This window comes from Lissotriton vulgaris, unplaced genomic scaffold, assembly GCF_964263255.1.
Source record: "Lissotriton vulgaris unplaced genomic scaffold, aLisVul1.2 SCAFFOLD_380, whole genome shotgun sequence".
Taxonomy (NCBI): Eukaryota; Metazoa; Chordata; class Amphibia; order Caudata; family Salamandridae; genus Lissotriton; species Lissotriton vulgaris.
The window spans coordinates 905090-927724 of NW_028253590.1; the positions used below are offsets into that span (position 1 = coordinate 905090).

A 22635-nucleotide genomic window follows, 5' to 3' on the forward strand; every position below is an offset into this window, starting at 1 on the left:
AGGGTAGGGGACAATGGATGCTCTCGCGCAGGAGAGCTGGCACACACCACTTGTCGTAGGGTCCAGGGGGGGAAACCAGAACTAGGTTACAACACATCTTCCTCTCTTGAGGGTTTTGACAGGTAAGCCCAACGTGTGGCAGGAAGAACTTTAGGGATAAGTGAACTGGTAAACATTGGTCACAAAACAGTTTATAAAACATTTGGAATCAGGAAGACTCTCCCTGATGTTCCATTTGCCACGGGAGCATGAGGAACGCACTGTGCGTAAGTCTGGATTCGTGTAGGTTCAGCCAACCCAACGCTGAAGCAGTGACCGCCAAGCTGGCTTCAGAGACAGAGTGGGAGTTGCCGTGCAGCTCCGTTGGGTGAACGGAGTGCGTGGGATGGCCCCCAGGGACTGGTCTGAGTGATTGACGGTCAGCTGAGTCAGTGGCAGGTGGGAGATGGTGCGAACTGTGTTTATGGGAGTGGGACAGAGTCCAGCTTGGTTATATCCTGAACTCACATATAATGTCATGGAACCTTCGGGGTGGACACATTGTAGGTGTTTGGGTGTGACCCATTCCACATCATCAGACTTTGCATAGTTCATCGTGGCAGGGCCTCACACAGTACAGTTACATTCCTAACGTGGATGGTGAGCTTCCGTAAGGGCTCGCTGGGTCTTGTGGTCCACAGGTGTTATGCTGGCCCGCAGGGCCTGTATGCATCTAGTCCGTACCTATGTTTACCACAAGGTGTGGGCATGGTACTGGTCTGAGTGCCCTCTTGTTCCCTTTCTCTGATTCCACATCGTTCTGTCCATCATGGCACTCCCTTATAGTATAGTGCTCCTGTATGCTGTTACTAGAATTGACTTCTCCACCCTGGTGAGTGACCACGGCTTTGGAATCCTTTTTCTTGGGATATTTCCAGGACCATAATGTACCGCGTCTGCGCCTACACTTACTCGTACCACAGGTATCCCTCACGTTGTCACTCTCAGGGATGGATCTGACATCACATCTCTTGTAGTGCTCTGTACCAGTGTCACTTGTACTTTCATTTCCAACAACACTCATGCCTTCAATACTTGCATCCGCAAGGTCCTGTTCTTCATCTAATTTCATCACGTGAGTTCCACTAGAGGATGTGGTTGTGTCATTTGTGTCTCTTAACTTACATTCACTCCAGCGCTCCACAAGCCTCTTGTTAATCCTTATCTGTACTTTGGGGTGAGGATCTAGCGCGTGTTTGTGTGCGTTTTTACTCTCATTCTCTGGCTCCACATTATATAACCAGTCATAGTACTCTCCTTGCATGTCACATTTCGACTCTACCAGACACTGACCATCATTTTCCTCTATGTGACCGTCGTCAGCGTCATTCCTTCTTGTGACGGGTGTTGACTTGATCCTTGCAGTAGGGTGCCACACTTCCACATCTTGGTGGCAGGTAGATTTACAATAGTACCCCACTGGCACCACGGACGGGGATACCATACACCTTCCTCCATGGGTCGGTTCGCTTTTATCTTCCAGGACTTCTTCACTTATATTGTCCTTTACCTTATAACTAGTGAATGCATTTTGTTTAGTTTTGAGTTTGTCAGTGACTGCTTCATTTTCCCTTTCCTTACTCCATGCAGCCTTTGTCCATCCACTTTTGGTCGTGGAAGATGGCTTCTCCTCATTTAACGTCTTGGAGCTTGTACTGAGTTTGTTGTTGATTTGTGCCAGTCTATTCAAAGGTTCAATACGGTTGGAACCTATCATTGTGTTACATTTCTTCTGTTCTTCCCAACCCAGTACCGAGGGTCCTTCTTCAGATATGTAAACCGTACTCCATGTGCTCCTCTTCCTATAGCTCAATTTAGTTACACTACCCCCTGTTATGTTGATGTTTTCTCCTGTGTATGTTATCGGGGACATTCCGGTTTCCAACAATTCATTCTCTTGTGTCACAGCCAATTTACGTTTCCAAATACTCATGTTTATCAATGTGCAGTTCGAACCTGAATCTGCGATGACGTCAATCCCCACTCCATTTATGTCTATGGTACTCTCAGGTTTGGTTTCACTCATGCTACATTCATTTTTGCAAACACCATTTTCCCGGTGAATTGTGACAATTTGTGTGTTGGCCAAAAGTTTTTGTTTGAAATGTTCACTTAGGTCATACTTCACCTCCTCACATACATTACTGTTCGCTTCCATCTTGGTTTCTTTTCCTGGTGGGGGTAAGATGCACATTAGGTTTTTATCCATGTTGCTATTGCACCAATTAGACTTGTATAATTTCCCTTTGTGTGTTTTATCGCGGAAAGTTTCACAAAACAGAGCGTGTGCCAACGCGGGATCAGAACTTCCGACACCTATTCTAAACTAAGCACTGATCTCCCAGTATGGCGCCTACGCTGCGTTCCAGTGACGTGGCACGCCTTGGCGCATGCGCAGACGGGTTTGCAGGAGAGGCGTATATGGCGCGAAGATCCCCTGACAGGATTTTCCTCAGTCAGACTCGTACAGGGAGGCCAGAAAGGGCTGACGCACACTGGTGCCGACAGGTCTCTTCACAATGTGCTGCCGAACTGCCAAACAGTCATGGGTTTACGCCGTTGCACTTCACATCACTCAAGACACGGCTAGTCAGACACGAGTGGCACTAATCTTTGACGCTGTGGAGAACTCTGTGCATTGAGATCCCTTGTGTGCTAATGTGCTCGTCTGGCCATCAAGACGATCGTGTGCATAAGCAGTTATGGCCCTGACAATCAGGCGGCGCCGCCGCGCGAAGTGCGCAGCTCTCACCCTCGCGCCAACACACTGAGGAGGACAGACGCCACCACCTCCCTTAAGCTCCCAAACGTGCAGTTCCAAGGTAAGCTAATCACTACTTAGAATATACTGATGACACTCGCCGATGCTGACTAACATTTAACATTTAAAATGAGCCTCTTCGCCTCGCGCTGAGGAGGGTCTTTCGAATTGTTGGACACTCAAGGGTTTGTGCCGCTCACATGCACCACACTTGCACTTAGGACACGGCTTGTCATGCGCTGCACTTAACTTAACCAATGTGAAAGACTTGACGCGCCACACTTTTTCAATGTCTATGTTCTTTTTAGTAGGTGATTCCTCTCCTCCTCAAAGCGTCAACTCGTGCAGCCCTGGGTTACGCTGAATGCGGGGAGGTTAATAATTGTCTCGCTTGAACATCACTAAATGCAGCTGAAGACGTTATTTTAGTGTGGGTCCTTGCTCTGCTCACTTGAACTCCACCCAGCTACCCAGGCTCACCTCATGGACACACTTAGAATCCAGTGGTCCTGCGTTTTTCTTTTCTGTCACCGTCACTGTACTCGCCGAGATTCACGGAGGTTGCTCAGGTCCCTCACTGTACTTCACGGCTTTTCATGTTGATTTGTGAAGAAACTTGTTGCTCTTAACTCAGGTTTGTTTCGTCAGTTTCACAATGTTCTTTTCGCATTCGACCCACTCATAAGTCGATGTCTCCTTCCACGCTCGACTTGCTCAAAAGCCGGCTTGCCGAAATCACAGAGCTGTTACTTGCTCCTTTCACGCTCGACTTGCTCAAAAGTCGATTTGCTTTAATCCTGGAGTTGTTGTTAATCTTTGACCCTTCACATTCGACTTACTCCCAAGTCGAAGGCTATTTCACACTCGACCCTCTCAAAAGTCGACTAGCCGGAATCACGGAGCTTTCCTTAGCTCTTGACCTGTTGCACCGTGCCTTCAGAAGAGGTTGCCTCCGTATTCAAATTGGAAGGCAGTGGGTTCGTGGTGAGGGGCTGAGGTCCTCGTCGCCACTGTTGAAATGAATGTCAGGGTCAAGGTGAAGTATGAAGTAGAAGTTTATTAAATCAGCCCCACACCTTAAGGCGGTGCGTAGGTCAGTTAGTCAGAATAATAATGGCAGTGGGTGGCAGGGGAACGGAACCTGGATAGGATGGAATGTTGGGGAACCAATGGGAAGGGTAGGGGACAATGGATGCTCTCGCGCAGGAGAGCTGGCACACACCACTTGTCGTAGGGTCCAGGGGGGGAAACCAGAACTAGGTTACAACAATGGTCTATTGGAGCTATAGGATTATCCTTAGTCGGGATCTCTTGATCAACTATATGGGGTGGTAGATTAGGTAGCCTAGAATCTGGACCTCCGCCCTCAACTACTGGATTACTGAGTAGGTATGGGCTCGCCATGCTGTGCTTAATAAGTTCTTGGGCTACTGCTTTAACAGGGGAAGGCTCACTGGGTGGATCGTAGAGTCAATCGATAGCCTCAAGGCCAGAGAGGGGACCAAAATGATTAAAAAGGAAGGGACGCTGACAGTCGAGAGGGGTTAATGCCAGGGGGTGTCTTACGGCTGGAGCCTGACGAAATAAAGGGTAGGATTGAGGGGGTATTTGCCTATGTGGGTAAAAATATGATAAGGCTAAGGTTTGTACATCCCCCTGTCTTGCAAACCTCGGTTCTCTTCGGATGGCATCTACCACCCACATGTCTTTGAACGAAATCAAGATGCAATCTCCCTCTAAGTCTTTGGTCCCATGGCCCACCCAATCTACTCTCCTCACGAATAGTATCTCCATAGGAGTGGAGGGAGGTAAAGGGCGGTTTTTATTTAGCCAGAAAATGACTTTATTACGAAGGTCCCCATAAGACTCCTTGCTGCCTGGTTTTAGCGGGGCTACACCTGTCAGGACAATAGTGTGTTGAGCTGCTTCAGGTGGTAAATCAACACGAGGAGTAGTTGGTCTTTTGCGTCCCCCCTCCCTGTAGTTGTTGAGGGCAGTGCGTTGATCTCTTTGTGTGCTAGGGGGGGCAGGGTTTGTAGTAGGTTGTGGGGGAGGTCCCATGCTTTGACGCCCACCAGTATTTTGCTTATCCACTGTTTTTGAATTTGGCTTTAATGCCTGGACGTGGGTGCTAGTGCCTGATTTAGAAGATGTAATATTAGGTTTTTCTCCCCCTTTAGGCGTGATAGTGTTTGGCCCTGAGGTTTTATTAGGTGGTGGTTTACCCCTTGCCATATTGTTGTTAACAGGGGCCTTAGTGGCTATTAGTGTTTTGCTGACACCCGTATGGTTAGTGCCAAGTAATGTTTGTAGCATAGCATGGTTTGAGTTAGTCATAGCCTCCATACTATCAATTTTTGAGGTCATGAGCCTTGTCCGCTCCAGGACAGGTAGTAGTAAAGTTTTGAACATGGCCTCCATTTTTGCTAACAAAGCTTCGTCACTATTGAGGCACATGGGGCAGGTACTCGAGGAACCCAAGGCCGAGAGGGAAGGGCATAGCATATTGGTAAATACAGAAGGGATTAGAGGGTCTGGAGGAAGCTCAGACCCCTGGCTCCTATCGTCTTGGGCATCATTTATTTTAGGAATTTTTATGTCTCTCTCCCCTGACAATCTAGAGTCCAACTTTCTCTTTTTAATGTTGGGACCAGGGTTGGGTGCGGGGTGGTTGGTGGTTTCGACAGGATTAGAGTTGTTAGAGTGATTAAGGGGAAGGTATCCAGAAAGCTGACTAGGATCGAGCCCCCCACTAATCAGTGAGTCATCATCATCATCCCCCTGGCTACATTGGGAGGCTTCTATACTGTGCCTTTCTTCCTTCAAGATACCAGCTGTTGGGCTCGCCCCTATACTTTCTAAATGGACAATTGCGTCCGTAGAGGAAGTGTGGGCACAGTTAAAGGCAGAATGTGGAGCAGAGGGCACAGGGGAGGTGGAAGTAGCTAAGGCCCCCAATGACGATCGCTTGCCACTGATAAGATCTATTGAAAGTCTTTTCTCGACCATGGCAATTTCCTTCTCCAGGATTCCAGTAGCCCGTGATATGAATGCGTCAAGGGGGCCAGATACGACTCCCTTGGTAGTGTGGATTTCCACGGATCGTTCTTTGCCTGACCGTAGCGGCATTGCAGGGGGTACGGATGGGAGAGTCTTACAAGAGTGTCGGGCTGTATTAGCAACACCAAGGGACAGGAGATATTAGTGCGGAATCCGCCGCCTACCTTATGGCCTTCCGATCGACCAGGGGGGGTAGGCCTAGGCCGGACTCTGCCGTACTCGAACGGCCTCAAACGGCCCGGTCTTTGGCCCGGTCTTTGCCCCGGTCTTTGCCCCGGTCTTTGCCCCGGTCGCTCCCGCGCGCTCCCGCGCGCTCCCGCGCAGCGGCAGCCCCGCCCAGTTATGTAGGATGTTGACAGGGCAGGGGGCGTGTCCGGCAGGGAGAGCGGCCACAGGTGTTCCGCGCAGGGACTCCTGGTCAACGGAGTCCCTGCTAGGCTGCTCGCAGCCCTGCCGGTGCGGGAGGGGTCAGTTGGTCTTCTCCTTTGCTCCCACGGGGGCTCCTGGCGCAGCGGGACCCGCGGAGCGGGTCCGGCAAGTTACAGCGTCTTCCCCTCAACTCGGGGCACCACGGCAACAGGCGGTGATTTGGATCCTCAGGCAGCACGCAAACAACAGGGTTTCCCGCAGGCTGGAAGCGCAGAACGGCTTTTGAGCTGTTAGGGCCGTGTCCGGCAGGGAGAGCGGCCACAGGTGTTCCGCGCAGGGACTCCTGGTCAACGGAGTCCCTGCTAGGCTGCTCGCAGCCCTGCCGGTGCGGGAGGGGTCAGTTGGTCTTCTCCTTTGCTCCCACGGGGGCTCCTGGCGCAGCGTGACCCGCGGAGCGGGTCCGGCAAGTTACAGCGTCTTCCCCTCAACTCAGGGCACCACGGCAACAGGCGGTGATTTGGATCCTCAGGCAGCACGCAAACAACAGGGTTTCCCGCAGGCTGGAAGCACAGAACGGCTTTTGAGCTGTTAGGGGCGTGTCCGGCAGGGAGAGCGGCCACAGGTGTTCCGCGCAGGGACTCCTGGTCAACGGAGTCCCTGCTAGACTGCTCGCAGCCCTGCCGGTGCGGGAGGGGTCAGTTGGTCTTCTCCTTTGCTCCCACGGGGGCTCCTGGAGCAGCGGGACCCGCGGAGCGGGTCCGGCAAGTTACAGCGTCTTCCCCTCAACTCGGGGCACCACGGCAACAGGCGGTGATTTGGATCCTCAGGCAGCACGCAAACAACAGGGTTTCCTATATATATCACTAAGACCTTGTTTAAGGTGTGAGGGAGCCGATGGACTGGATTCAGAAAGAGAAAAGATGATTTGTGAATCATCCGCATAGGTCATAAGGGTGAGACCCACTTTGTCAGCTATGTCTGCTAAAGGTTTAACATACAAATTGAAAAACAAAGGGCTCAGAATTGAGCCCTGGGGTACTCCGTGAGATGAAATAAAACTTTTTGAGCATGCTGAGGCTGACATAATTTGGAAGGTACGGTTTTCCAAAAAAGAGCAGATCCACTTTAGTGCTTCGCCACATATACCAGTATTTTCCAGTGTGTTTAACAGCTTTTTGTGCGAGATGGTAAGGTATAGATGCATCAACAATGCCATTTGCGATTCCTTATTAGCGAAAAATAAGGATTCGCTAATAAGGAATTGCAAAAGGCTATGCATGTAGAAATAGAAAAAATAAATTGCGATTTCTAAACATTCCTTAATTGCGAAATTAAGGAATACCTCCCCATTCATTCCTATGGGCCTAGAGGCCCATAGGAATGAATGGGAAGACATTCTCAATTTGCGATTCTCAATTAGAGAATCGCAAATTGAGAATGCAATTCCAAGGGTGCCAGGGTGTCAAAAGGACACCCTGTTGCACCCCTGAAATCTGCATATGAGAACATCTTGCACACACACATGCCCCAAGGGCATGCATGTGTGTAAAATGGAACTTTAAAAAATGCACTTTAGTGCATTTTTCAAAGTTTTTGCAAATGACCATACAGTTCAACTTCATGGTAATTTGCTCCCCCTATTAGCGAAATCGCTATTTTTTTTTAATTTGATGCATTGCATTTAAGGAATATCAATTTGAGATTCCTTAAATGCTATCACAATTGAAGTAATTGCAATTTTGCGATTTGTTAAATTGCGATTTTTGCATTTGGGATGATGCATCTCAAATGCAAAAATACTGGTCGCAAAGGGCAGATTCTGAGAATCTGCCCCTTTGCGACCAGTTTTTCCTTTGATGCATCTATACCTAAGTCATGACCCTACCTTAAGTCAACATGGAAAATAAATGCCAATACCTGTGTAAATGCTACGTAGAAAATATTTACCTTTATACAAAACAAAACGTTAAGATTGGCCATAGACTACTTGACTCCCACTACACTGATGCCTCTGATAGGTAATAGAAACATTGCACTGTGTTCAAAGATTGTTTGTTCCCGCACTAGGCATGTTTGCTTTACTGAGTTGACAACGGTATTGAGAGAAAACGCCAGAACTATTTTATTATGTGCTTTTCTGTTTGGAAAGAACAATCACAAATCACCTGTCAAATCATTTTACCAACACATTAAAAGCGTCGAATTAGTTATTAGTTGTACTTACCAGTACAATAGGATAGAGTGCATCGACCTTCTGGTGTACCTTGTAGCTTGTAAACATAAAATCCAGCAGGACACTGCCTGACCTGTACCGTGGATGACCACACACAGCAGCTGTCCGGATTCCACCAATAATACCAGCGATAATAATACGAGGCACAAGCAGTCCTACTAACAATGCCATCTTCAGTTGTCGGGTGTATTCCTTTCAGCCACACTGGAACCACGGTATTGCATCTATAGAGTTCTACGCAGGTCTCTGGCATCCGCACCCCGCCGCTGCCTGTGAACCGGTACCATCCATACAAATAATAGTCACAATTATAAGATATGAGACTAAAGGACGAGCTTCTCCAATAATCATTCAGTGTGGTGTAGTTCTCACATGGATCAAGGCAGAGGTAGGAGTCAATGGATTCTATGCACTCATTGCCAAAGGGACAGGGGTTCGGATCGCATGCACGCTGGCGGCAGTAGTATCCGTCTCCCAGATACCCTTCATTACACCCACAGTAATAACCGCCATAGTAATTATAACATGTTGCGTTCCCATCACATTGGTTCAGGTCAGGGCTAGAACATTCATCAATATCGATACAGTTTCCTTCGGATGCTTGGAAGCCACCGTAGCAACGACAAACATAGGAGCCAAAGGTGTTTTCACAGTAGCCTGAGGAGCAGTTATTGGTCCACGAGTAGGCGCACTCATCGACGTCACTGCAGCTGAAGCCGTCACCAACGAAGCCGTCGTTGCACGTGCATTCTCGAACGCCAGCGAATTCTTCGCAGGTTGCATTGGCAGCACAGGAAGTGCAGTCGTCTGTGGCTGGGAAAGAAACAAGACGTAAAACTTTAATCCATGGCTTTCTGAACGTTCAAAGAAATGAGTGTGGTAGTCATACCAAGAATATTCGGGAATTAATTTATGCCAGAGAACTTGATGATAAACTGCCCAAATCCCACACGAATTTTGCTCTAAATTTGCAGGTTATTCTGAGTGCTCCAGTTAAAGACTGGGGTAATTAATACTACATAGGAAATTACCAATATAGGAGGTTTTTGTTTGTTTCTCACATTTGGTACTACTATTTCGTTACTAGTACCCAGGGCACAAGTCCTAAACAAGCATTTACAATGCAACGGTCTCGCCTTTGCTAAAGTTAGAGCTATTGTCACTGTAAATGACAAACTTTATTTATGTGTTGGTTTTGAAAACAGATAAATAAATGGCATTGTCATTTACAATGCCAATAGCTTAATCTCTCGCAAATGCGACACCTATTGCTTTTGCACACACACACACACACACACACCCATACACACACACACACACCCAGCCACACAGAGACACACACACAGCCACACACAGAGCCACACACACACACACACACTGCCAGGCGCGCAACACCCATTGGACGAACAGGGCTTCAGGCCCCCTCTCGTGTGTGGCAGCCCGGGATGAGACACATCCCGGGCACACACAGAGCCGCACCCGAACGTTTCACAGGTCTTTAAAAGACCATTTGAATGTTAATTAGGCCTTGCAGGTGTTTCACCCCTTCTAAGAGCCCCTGCAGCTCCACTCTGCCTACTGATTAAAGGTTCAGCCCCCCCCCCCGAAATTTTCCTTAGCCCCCCCGAAATTTGGCTCTAGTTGCGCCTCTGCACACAAAACACACAAAACACACACACACACAGCCACACACACACACAGAGCCACAGACACACAGAGCCACACACAGAGACTACTTAGGATGGGCATAAGGTTGCAAAGAGAACAAGAACACAAAACCTAGTAGCGAGGAGGAAGAAAAGGTGGTGGTATTGGATGGATTGAAATTGATGACACATTAAAACAAGTCGACAGATGAAAACATAACTGCGAACAAAGTGAAATTAGCATAGTTGAAGTTGGAGTTCTGTTTTTATATTATACTAAGGAAAAGTCCTCCTTGGTACAAGATAAGTTTTCCTTTTGGAGATGAAAATAAAACAGACTATAAGTAATAAAATTGGCACTTGTCAACCAAAGGCGAATGTAATGTGTCTTTATTTTGCGCTTTTTGACACTCGTCTGTCATTTAATTGAGATTAACTTTTTAAACAATTTAATGAATAATGGACAGTAAAATCTTATTGAAAACATGTTTTAAACTTGAATGTCAAAATAGATTATATATGCTTGCATCCAAACATTGGTATGTGTGTGTCGCGGGTGCCTAGCCTGGGTCTCCCCTGTGTTCAGGCTGTGGAGCTTGTCGGCAGTGAAGGAAGAGGCAACGCAAGAATGAATTATGATTGCCACTGAAGCCTGGCGGTGTTACAGTCCGTGCAGGCGGGGGCTTCCCCTGCCTCCACAGGAGAGGCCCATCTCCCTACTTTAAGTGCATTATGGAGCCCTGGAGGTTGCAGACGACGCTCTGCCCCTCCCCGCCCCCCAGCAGGGTATAAGTCCTGCTTCGTTAGCGGCCTCTTTGCGCCTTAAATGCTATTACGGCCTACAGGCCCCGGTGCTCTCCTGCGCCCACAGACAATGCCTATTCACGCTGACCTGGGCCTGGCGGGACTTTCATATGTTAATAGGGGGCTTGTTTTGAAAGAGCTGGGACAGCAAGGGGGGGTGTGGGTGGTTGGGGTGTATGTGTATGTGTGCTATGTGTGGTGTGTGTGTGGTGTGTGTGTCTCTCCAGATGACCTCGGCCTCTGCTAAATTTGTATATTTCTTTTTTTTTAAATAGGTGCAAAGTATGTTGTTTTCTGTGGTACCACTGGCACGCTGCCTACTGGCTTGTAGAGTATTATGCCATGTGAGGCCATCCTATCAGTGGCTGTATTTCTGGACACAGTGGTCTGTACTTTGCAGATGGCCACCTTTACCGTGAGCATATACGCAAACAAGGTGAGCTCTGAGAGAGTGATAGGAGAGAGGGCGTGCCACTCGAGAAACTGGAGAGGGCGGCCTAAGGGCAGTGGCTAAGGGTCTAGGGGAGTGTTCAAAGAAATATGAAGGGATGAACTGCAGAGAAGCCTAAAGGTGATGGAAGAGCAGGGAAGAAAGGGTGGTGGGTTTTGAGTAAGGGAATGGAGCGTGCTATAAGGTGAATGGTGAGATTGTGGGTAAAGAAAGTGATGGGGAAGATGTTAGGGAAAAGAGAGAGTGAGAATGGAGGAAAAGGGAACCGTGAATGAGGGTAGTGAGGTGGGTGTGAAATGAGAAGGGGTTTGGAAGCGGCTGAGAGGTGAGGTGGGAGGGGGAGGCAGAAAGTGAACTAAGGGAGAGCGGGACGGAGAGAAGGGAGCGTCGGTCTGCTGTGTGTGTAGAGGTGAAGCCTCTTTATGAGAGTTTGAAGTTGGACGGCAGCAGAAGGGGAGGGGGCAGCAGAAATAAAGAGCAAGCTGTATTAAAGGTAGAGGCAGAAGGGGGAGACTCGAGCTGCAGTTAGGGAGGGGCAGAAGAAACCGAGAGAATGCCGAAGGGGGCAGGACATATGGGCAGAGCTAGGCTCCTATCTAATATACGAGGGGGGCTCACAGCTTGGCAGGACCCTACAGGACGGGTGGGAAGCGGTAGCAGGAGGCGGGCAGTTCCCGACTTTGCACGTGATGTTTGCACACGTCATTGCACAAGGGCACTTGCGTTCGAGATTGGCAAATGTGCGCCTGCATTGAGTTGTGAAGGCAACTGAACTCTAATTGGATCTGCCTGTCGAAAGTTGCTTTTTGACAGACATGAGAGAGAACCAGCTCCGTACCTTCTGAAATCCCAGTAGTCCGAGTTCTCAGGAAAGCGGGAATTACTTAAATTTGTCCTACACTTACAATGTTTAAATTTGAGTGGCCCTTGCTGCAGTGTTCTTAATCAACAAATACCTTAATAAACCAAACGTGGCCTCCATTTCATGCTCCCGCCAGCGCAAGAGAAGTGTTTTCTTTGTAATCACATTGCAGCAATTAGCATTATGCACTGGGGGGATTGTTAAGCTCACTAATATGGTTTTCATGAAAATTAAACGAAAATCCGCTCACCCTGCCGATCATACGTACGCCATATTGGACATCGCACGAAGCTCACATCCCCTAAGGGGGAATATTTCCTTTCTTTCAACTTTTATTGGTCTTTACCCGAAAGAGACCCGGGGCATGCTTTTGAGATTGAAATGGCGGCCAGTCAATGGCTCCACTGGATAAGCTATTAGCCGAGAGCACTGGGTACCGGGAGCTCGAGCAGCCCCTTCGCCTGGGTTCAGTATCCGGGAGACGCTACAGATGGTGCCCTGAATCTAGAAGCCGTAATGAGAACAAGCCCCCCCCCCGCTTTCCCTGCATGGTTATGTTAAAAGCACCTCTTGCCCGAAGCGGCGACTGTAGTGATCTGCGAGGGGGGGGCGGGAACAAAGACACGAACAGCGGGAGGGGGGACAGACAGCGGGAAGGGGGGCAGGATACAACCACGTGGGACCAGGACGATGTTAGCAATGACGAAAAACATTGGTGTACGCACGCCATATTGGACATCGCACGAAGCTCGCATCCCCTAAGGGTTTTTTTTTCCTTTCTTTCAACTTTATTAGTCTTTACCAGAAAGAGTCCCAGGGGCACGCTTTTGAGATTGAAATGGCGGCCAGTCAATGGCTCCGCTGGGTAAGCTATTAGCCGAGAGCGCCGGGTACCGGAAGCCCGAGCAGCCCCTTCGCCTGGGTTCAGTATCCGGTCGACGCTGCAGATGGTGCCCGGAATCTGGAAGCCATAATGAGAACAAGCTCCCCCTCTCCCCCAGCTTTCCCCGCACGGTTATGTTAAAAGCACCTCTTGCCCGAAGCGGCGACTGTAGTGATCCATGAGGGGGGTCGGGAACAAAGACACGGACAGCGGGAGGGGGGACGGACAGCGGGAAGGGGGGCAGGATACAACCACGCGGGACCGGGACGAGGTTAGCAATGACGAAAAACATTGGTGTAAAAAAAAAAAAGAGTAAACGCCCATAATGGCCCATCTCTGAATGACGGAACAAAGGGGGCGGGGCTTTAAAAAAAGACAGAAACACCCACAAATCTGCTCCAAGAATGATTGACATCATTCGCTTCCAATGGCTAGCCTCCATTTATGGAGCTAGCCAATGGAAAAGAGAGGCGGGTTCAACCCCAGTAACTGAAAAACAAACATTCTCGAGCTGCACGACACTGCTGCACAGTGTACGCCAGTGGAGACCTAAAAAAGAAGTGGAGGGACTAACCTAATTAATCAGTATGCAAGTGGCATCACTGCCCGTGATATCACTGCACGTGACATCGGACCTTAATCCCTAACATATATGTTTAGCAGGTCTAACATGAGTACATTCGAGTATTCTTGCAAACATTCCTGATTTAGGCAGCAGATTCACACTTTTGTAAGCTTCACATAAACCAATGTTGCCTTTTGTCAGCATAAAGCGTCCTCTATCCATAGTGCTTTGAAAGAATAAATAGTGATATTTAAATTATTACAACGCCTCCTCAAGGGTTGTAAGCGCTATATGAATGCAATTTTTTTTGTGCAAATACTGGGAAACATCAATACACCCAACATTCTTACAGTGCATGCATATCTCCTGAACAGGGACTGAACAAAGTGAAAAGCTGCCTCTCAAGTATGTGTGAAGTGCTACTAAGGTGTGAGCCTTTGTTTCCCCTCTGCTGCATTTGCTTCTAGGTGTGAGACTCCGGACTGCTCCCAGCCAGGAAACTCGAACAAAAGGAGGCCTGATGACCCCTCGAATTCGGCCTTTGTTATGGGCCCAGCAGGAGTCAGAACTAAGAAAGCCCCCTCCCCGCCTGCACGTTGTTGCGATCAAAAGCAGATAACAACGTGCAGGCCCTGCTGGAAGTGTCCTAGTGTTTGGAAATTAAACCGGGACGAATACAGCATATTTTTCAGTGGGTCCAATCTTCTTGTGAAAAAAGTGAGTGGACACCGTCCACCCGCGTGTGCCCCGACTCGGGCCCTGCTAGCGCCACAGTTTGGAAATGGGACAACATGGTAATGGCCTCTTGTTTGCCCCATTGCGAGCCGCAAAACATGGAATGTTGCATTTTCTCGACACATCAGGGTTATTTGACAAAATATCGGGGGTGGGGGACCACCGAGACTGCATGCCCAGAACTCGGAACACAGATTAAAGAGCTAATATCTCTTTGCAGGGTAATCTAATTGAGGGTTTTAAGGCCATATAGAAGCATTTTTGTCATCACAAACGACTCGAATTGCAAAATTGGATCCTTTTCAACTGTAAAAATGCTATTCCTGATGTACAACACTCAAACTGCAAGTCTCCAGAATCACTATTTTGAATGAGGTCAATTGGATTGCACGGGGGTGTCTCTGGGTGCAATGTTTTTTGTGCAGCTAGCTTTCATTGGGACAGGTGTGCAAGGGTTTGTTAAAGTTATTGTTGCTCGGAAAAGGTGTGTGGCCAGGTTTGAAAAGTTGGCTAGGGTTGGCAGATGTTTGTGGTTAGCGTTGGAAGTTGGGAACATGAGCAGGAAAAGGTAGGCAGGTAGTTTAAGGTTCAGTTATAGATGTTTTATTAGTTACAGTTTCAGGGAGCCAGGCTTAGGATGTTGGTTTAATAGAAGTGCATAATTTTAACTGCAGTACATTGTAATGTTGTTAAAATATTAATGGCAGGATGGAGGCATGTTTGAGAGATCGTAGGGGCAGGCGCTGCGTCAGAGGTCAGTTATCGAACGCATAGGGTTTTAGTTTTGTAAGGCACTTGCCAGGTATGGTATTGTAATTTGCACCTGTTTCAATAAAGCTGCCTTTTTCACACACCAATTGGTCTCAGTCTGGTCTGCCCCCGCTCTCCAAAGTGGCTATTCCTGCTCTTTATACATCTCGATCTTTTCTTGCTGGTGCGATTAGACCTGATGACATTGTTGCCTCTGATCATATTATTAGGAAATAAATCATCACAGGGATATTGAACACCATTTTAATTACTTTTACCCACTCCTGGGATCTGTTTCATTCGTCTTTATACTTTAATAATGACACCTATTGAATTGAATTGAAAGAGTATTTGTATAGCGCTATACTACCCGGAGGCCTCGTAGCGCTTCAGAACCAAGAGTGACAATTCAATGAAGGCATTAGTTGAAGAGATATGTCTTCAGGTGTTTACGGAAGGCAGTGAGGTTGCGTATCTCTCTTAAAGATTGGGGAAGAGCGTTCCACGATTTTGCTGCTAGATGTGAGAAGGAGCGACCTCCCCATCCTCCTATAAAAATAGGTCTCCCCCCCAGGCATTTTGGGCAGGTGACAGGGCCCGGTGACAATGCCACAATTGGTTGGTGACAAGGGAGTGGGCAAAGTGTAGTTAGATGGGAGTGTTTGGTTTGAGGCAGCCTCTTTGACCATAGTCACAGAATATGTCACTTTACTCCGCACAAGTTTACAACGTGTGCCATTACCCCACATTTTTTACTTTGAAAATGATTTGACAATGCAGGGCTTTACAACGTATTCCATTACAACTCATTATCCATTACAATGCAATTTACTATACTATTTTAATTCTAATGGGGCGTTGTAATGGGCAATGCGTTGTACTGATTTGCGGTGTTAAGCCCTGCGTTGTAAACGTTTTTGTGGAGTAAATAATGTGGGGTAATGAACTGCGTTGTAACGCAGTCCTTGTAAAGGATGTTTACCATCATCACACCCAGGGACAGATAGTGTTAGGCTCTTTTCTTATAGTTAGACCAAAGTAGTTAGTTGTTGCCATTGGTTCAGATTTAGATATTTTCTGATCATGGCAGGCATCAGTAAAGTAGTTGCTGCCATGAAAGTTTTACATGAGGAGGATCTTGATGATTTGCTGAAATAAGGGCTGCTGAGAAAGCCCAAAGAGGGCGTTGGCTGAGGGGCAGTGATCGCATGTTTATCTCTGTGTACCAAATATGTAAAATGCTAAGAGAAAAAATAAATTTGTAGTGAGCACGTAGAGAGATAACCAAGAAGCACATACAGTAACTCCCCAATGTTGACAAAAAGTGGAGCATGCATGTTTGGCTGTAGATGTGTCTTAGCACGGTGCAGCATTTTTATCACATAGGATTGATGAGTCTTTGAGAAAGCAAGTCTGCAGGAGAGTGCAAAGAGCAGCCTCCTTTCAAGTGGTGAAAGTGCAGTAGTGCGATTTACAAAGGAGGGGTCAGCTGTCCTTGAATTGCCATGACAATGAGTTATACACTAAAGGAAAGCCATTGGCAGTGACAAAGGAGGGAGCATCAAGCAGCAGGGAGCTTCCCATAATAATGATTCCTCATGAAGAGGATGACATAGGTTATGTGATATTAGGTAGGGGGTGTCTGAAGAAAGTTAATATCTTATTGGGGGAAAGTACAAGGATTAGGAGGAGACTACTGAATTAAAACACATACAGGTTAATGAAAGGCAGTGCAGTCCCATGATACGCAGAGGCGGAATGTGGATAATAGGGCAGCTATGCTATATGTTTTTTGGTACGTCTCAGTTTTATGGCGACAAGGAGAATACAGCAAGGATGTGGTCAGCAAAACAGAAAGGTCCATAGATTCCCAAGTTTGAACAACGCTTATATAAGCTCCTTTTATAAGTGGTTGGAGACACACTCGAAGCTCTGGACCTCTTCAGCTTCATAAAAGAAGACAGGTTTGAGAAAAGAAGAGTGTGTACTCCAAAAGAAATCAACAAGTACTTGTTTGGATTTATATCCGTTCTTTAAGGTTGTCATACAAGACCAGAACTCCTTTAGATTGCAGTGCGACATCTTTATTGTTTGATGATAAAACATGGACAGCCGACACGTGTTTCGCCCCCTATTGGCGATTTGCGCCGGGGCTTCCTCAAGGCTATTTTCACATATACAGCATATATTATTTCACGCCTGGTTCCAAATTGACAAGTTCCAAAATATCACAGTTTAAATACTCAGGGAGCAGAGTTCTTTTTTGAGCTAGCGGGTATGATGTAACCCCTGCTCGTCGCGACGAGCAGGGGTTACATCATACCCGCTAGCTCAAAAAAGAACAATCTAAAGGAGTTCTGGTCTTGTATGACAACCTTAAAGAACGGATATTAATCCAAACAAGTACTTGTTGATTTCTTTTGGAGTACACACTCTTCTTTTCTCAAAACAGCAAGGATGTGGGTATGGATGGAATATAGACCCCAGACAATAGATCAGGGAGAGCTTGGGGAAGCTGGTGGTGCCACTAGGAGTGACGTGTTGCTCATTTCCAGTGGAATGGGTGGTAAGGCTGCAGCAATACTGACAAATGAGATCAACCGAAATTTCCTGACCCTGGTCACATCAGGAGCAATGTGTGGGCACCAGGTCAAAGAGATGTAGAGGTACAGAGTGATTTTCCTAACCTAAGAAGACAAGAACGATTTGACATTTAAATGATGGTGATGTTGGAGGCAAGATGGTGGCCGTGGCGTGGGTCGGGTAAGCAGCCCAGTCCCTCGCTCCGGGCCCGGGAGAGAAACTTACACTGCGGACCCCGGTCCCGATTTAGAAAACCCCGGGCTCGATTTAGAAAGTTGCACATGGCTTTATTCTCGGAGGCGTAAAACTGCTGACAATCCTGACGGATGCTACAAATATACGGCGCTATAAACGGCGTTAGAAACAGAGGATAGCTGTTTGATCTTACCGCGAGAAACCTGCTCTCCACATACACCTGCGCTAATTACCTTTGGGTGCGGCACGTATCGGCCGGATGACTGCCGGTTTTCTTCTTTTCCGACGCGGAGCTCCACTCTGGCGGCTTCCCGCTTTCTCAGAATCCAGCCTGGCGTGGTCCGTGGACGTGGAGGAGCACAGGCTGCCCACAAAATGCCGCCGAAAATCAACACCCGGAGTGGCAAATTAAAAGAACAGACGGCGGCAGAGGAGAATAGTGGTGACATCGGTGGGAGAGCAGAGGATGGAGGTGAGAATACCAAGACAAAATCTGTTACCCCTAAGTTAAGAAAGTGGGGTGAACATGGTGAAACAAGCCGCCCTATGAAACAACCCTCCCAGAGTTATTTGAGAGGCAGTTATCAAGAAGTGCTACCCTGCGGCCTGTCACTGAAGCTGAAACAGCAGCAGGGATTGAATCCATATCTCAGCAGTCAGTAGCGACAACGGATCTATCAAATATTGAAGACCCTTCCTCTCGAATTACTGAACTAGAACGCCCTGGGGACATTGTAGTAAGCCATTCTGCAGGTGAAAGAGAGCTGGGAACACCGGTCCAGGTTTCTCTTAATGTACAGAGAAGTATTGTCGGAGATGGAGTTCTGGCTAGTATGCCTATGGGTCCTCTGACTGGTAGTTTGGACAGTTTGGTTCCCGAGATAGACCTACTAGCAATAACAGAGGGAGCCTTCGTACAGGGGGTCTCAGGAAGCCGGTGATAATGTCTAGTCATTGTCTGACCCCTCTTCAGACGAGAGCACGAATTTAAGTAAGGACGGGGCGGAATATGATGAGGGGAGTAGTATGGAGAATATTTCAACATCGAATCCTGTCTCACCTAATGTCAGCGCGTCCACAATTGAAAGAGTGAAGAAGAGAGGGTCTCAGCGCAATAATTCCAAAATGGAGGAAGCAATTTCAGTGAATATAGATGAAGCACATATAGGAGAACCTACATCAAGTGAAACAGCAATGGCGGATGGTGAGAATAATGTAAATAATTCCAATTTACAACAAGAGATTACTCTGGCAACAATCTATACCACAATGATGAATCATAGGGCTGAAATTAAAGTGGAAAATGCACGTACTCAAGCTACATGCAGTAAAGTAAAAAATGCAGTACGCCGTGTGATAAAAATCTGTTCTGATACGGCTGTAAGAGTTACGGAAGCAGAAGCCAGAATCTCGGCATTAGAGGATGATGCCGCGGCATATAAATTGGAATTAGATGTTGTTAAAGCACACCAGGATGATCTTAATGTAATGTAATGTAATGTAATGTAGATACTTGTAAAGCGCACTGTTACCCCATCTCAGGGTGTCCTGGCGCTGAAGACCGCTGGGGAACCCGTCCTGGCTTTCCCTATGAGATGGTCCCTTCTGGGTATCTCCAAGGTGAAACCAGGCATCCCCGGCGTCTGTGGGGGGCCGTTGTGGAGATAAGGCAAGCTAATGCCCAGAGTTGCCGAGTGTGATCCCTGGTTAGAGTAGGCACCAAGGCGAGAATTATCGAGTCCACTGACCCTGGTCCACGACCCTGCCGCGCACCGAGGCGAGAATTATCGAGTCCGCTGACCCTGGTCCACGACCCTGCCGCGCACCGAGGTGAGAATTATCGAGTCCGCTGACCCTGGTCCACGACCCTGCCGCGTCGGGAATTGAACCCTGGTCCCGGGCCGTCCTCTGCTTCCAGGTCTGCCGCCTCTAACTAGTGAGCAACATCACTCCACGAGCCATAAACTCTCAGAGTTAGGAACCAGGAACGGAGGAATAACCTCCGTTTTTTAGGCATTCCAGAGAAAAAACAGGGATCAGACCCCCTGAAATTTGTTTGTGAACTGTTAACTGAAGCTTTTCCTGATTTGACTCTCTGGGACTGGTCAAAGGAAGTTCAACGTGCGCATGGGTTTCCGTTCGTAATTAGGAAGCCTTGTCAAGGAGAAGAAGATCATCCGAGAGCTATCCTTGTTTCCTTTAACAACTTTTTAGCACGGGAAGCTATATACTCTCGGGCCAGACCAGATAAAAGGGGGTCTGCTAAAGACTGTAATTTCTTCGTCAGGCCTGATTTCTGTCAGACTACAGTCAGCAAACGCTGGCATCTCCGCCAGCTTATAACAGGTTTCCAGAACAAAGGGGCTTCTGCTTTCTTGCAGAATCCGGCAAAACTTAAGGTTACTGTTAAGGGGCAGACAAAATTCTTTTTTTCGGAGATTGAGGCAAAAGAGTTCCTGGGATCTTTGTAGCTAGCCCATACTGATAGTCTGGATTTTTAGGCGTTGTTGTGGGGTCCCTTTTTTTGTGTCTTTTTTTATTTTTTATATTGAAGGGGTTCTGTTAATTGGAATTTCTTAAATGATGAATATTTTGTTATGGTCGGGGTTCTCTTCCCTGTCCTGGAGCGGGGGGACACGGCACTCCATAGTAACAGGGACTTATAGCCACTGGGCCTCATATGGTGGGTTGGGTAGGTGGGAGGGGTTGGGTGGGAAGGGCCAAAGGGATGGGCGGGAGGGATAGGGTCTTGGTGGTGGGAACCAGGTGTTGGTGTCGGGGGGGGGGGTGCAAAATCAGCAGCAGTTAAGACACAATTGGTCCTGGGGTGTTGTGTACAGAAGAAACTAAGTAATGTGTGGTCCTATAAAACTTTGAGTGGCTATGTTGAGCTTTTTTCATTCTGTTTTTCCTGTGATGTAATGATCTTCCGGAAGTTGTTTCTCCTCTTTGAGAATGGATAGGAAATTAAAAATATGTACTTTGAATGTATGTGGACTCAACGAACCAAAACAAACAACAAGTCCTAGCTAGAATTATTCAGATATTACACATTGATTTGCTATGCCTACAGGAAACCCATATTTCTTGGGCTAAAATGGGGTGCTTAAAGACTTTAGGTTTGAAGTTGATTGCCTGTTCCAAACAAACCGATGTTAAAAGAGGGGTTGCTATCCTTATGAGACGTGGCCTGGGTCTCTGTGTAAAAAGCTCAGAAGATAAATGGGGTCGTTGGGTAATAAGTGAGCTGAAGATCGGCTCTCTCAGGTTTACTATCTGTAATGTCTATGGTCCAAATTTGGATGATTCGGAACTTATGAATTATTTAAATATTGAATTAGTACAATGGCCTCAACCACTGGTACTATGTGGTGATTTGAATATTCACATTGATGCTCAGGTTGATATAAGAAAGAGTATTCCTTTCTTAGGCAGGAAGAAGCAGGTATTCTCATCATTACGTGGTTTGTGTTTGGACCATGGGCTATACGATGCTTGGAACTTATTACATGCAGATGACCCAGGCTTTACTTTTTTTCCTTTCCCCATGCCAAATTCGTTCAGTTAGATAATTTTTTTCCTTTCTTCTTCACTTTTAGGCAGGATTGATATTCAGGTTCAGCCTAAAATTATCTCTGATCACAATCCCTTAATTATTTATTTGATGATAGGCCCCCAACAAAAAACAGGGAATCAAGCTTGGACTTTTGAAAGAAGTCTTTTGATGGATGACGAATATCTTCAGTTCATGACTAAGAAAATACAGGAATTTTTTGTATTCAATAAAGGAACAGCCTCAATTAAAGTAGTCTGGGATACTTTCAAAACTGTTGTAAGGGGAGAAACCTTATGTTTCTCGTATACTAAATGTAACTAGACTCTGGCTAAACACATAAAAGACTTCGATGAGGTTATAATAGCGGAGCGAAAGTTAGCAGAAACCATTAGACAGGGTCTGGACCCAGGTATCGCTCAGAGAGACCTGACGATAAAAAGGGCGTCAGCCTACGCTAATATAGCTGACCAAATAGCGCTGAAATATTTACAGCATAGAGAGGATTCATATGAATTCAGTGAGAAGACAGGTAGAACCTTGGACACTAGACTTAGGCAGAAGGCTGTCTTTACGATATTGTTAAAATTACCGATCTAAATGGTGTATTGCAAGAAACGAAGGAGGGGGTTCTAGAAGCTTTCCGTAGTTTCTACCAATCTCTGTATAGTGCAACGGAGGTAGGGCCGCCTGTACAGGATGAAATAGATTTCCTGAAGGATTTATAGTCTCAAGAACTTTCAGAAGTGCAGAAAGCGCTATTGTCCGCTCCCATAGTATGGGAAGAAATCGAGTCGGCTTTATTAGGTCTGGCCTTTGGTAAAGCTATGGGGCCTGACAATATTCCGCTAGAATTTTACCAAACCTTCAGGAACATACTTAAAAGCAAATTATTGGAAGTTTGTCAACAAGCTTTCGTAGGTAATCCGCCCGACTCTTGGATGGAGGCAACTATTGTGGTATTCCTTAAGAAAGGTAAAAAAGACATGGAAATGGGGTCTTATAGACCCATTTCTTTCTTAAATACCGATAGTAAGATCTATTCAAAGTTGCATGCTAATAGGCTTAATGATCTGATGCTGAGTTTGGTCTAAAAAAATCAACATGGGTTTATTAAACATAGAGACACGACAGATCATGTCAAAA

General features: G+C 47.0%; 1 protein-coding gene across 1 annotated transcript in view; it reads right to left on the bottom strand.

The window, feature by feature from the left end:
• The window catches only part of LOC147660915 (uromodulin-like), a 705518-nt gene that overhangs the window by 301352 nt on the left and 381531 nt on the right, over window positions 1–22635 (bottom strand). Inside the window, exon 11 of the mRNA XM_086951433.1 lies at window positions 8454–9275. Coding sequence (XP_086807559.1) covers window positions 8454–9275 — 822 coding nt within the window. The remainder of the gene's footprint in view (window positions 1–8453; window positions 9276–22635) is intronic.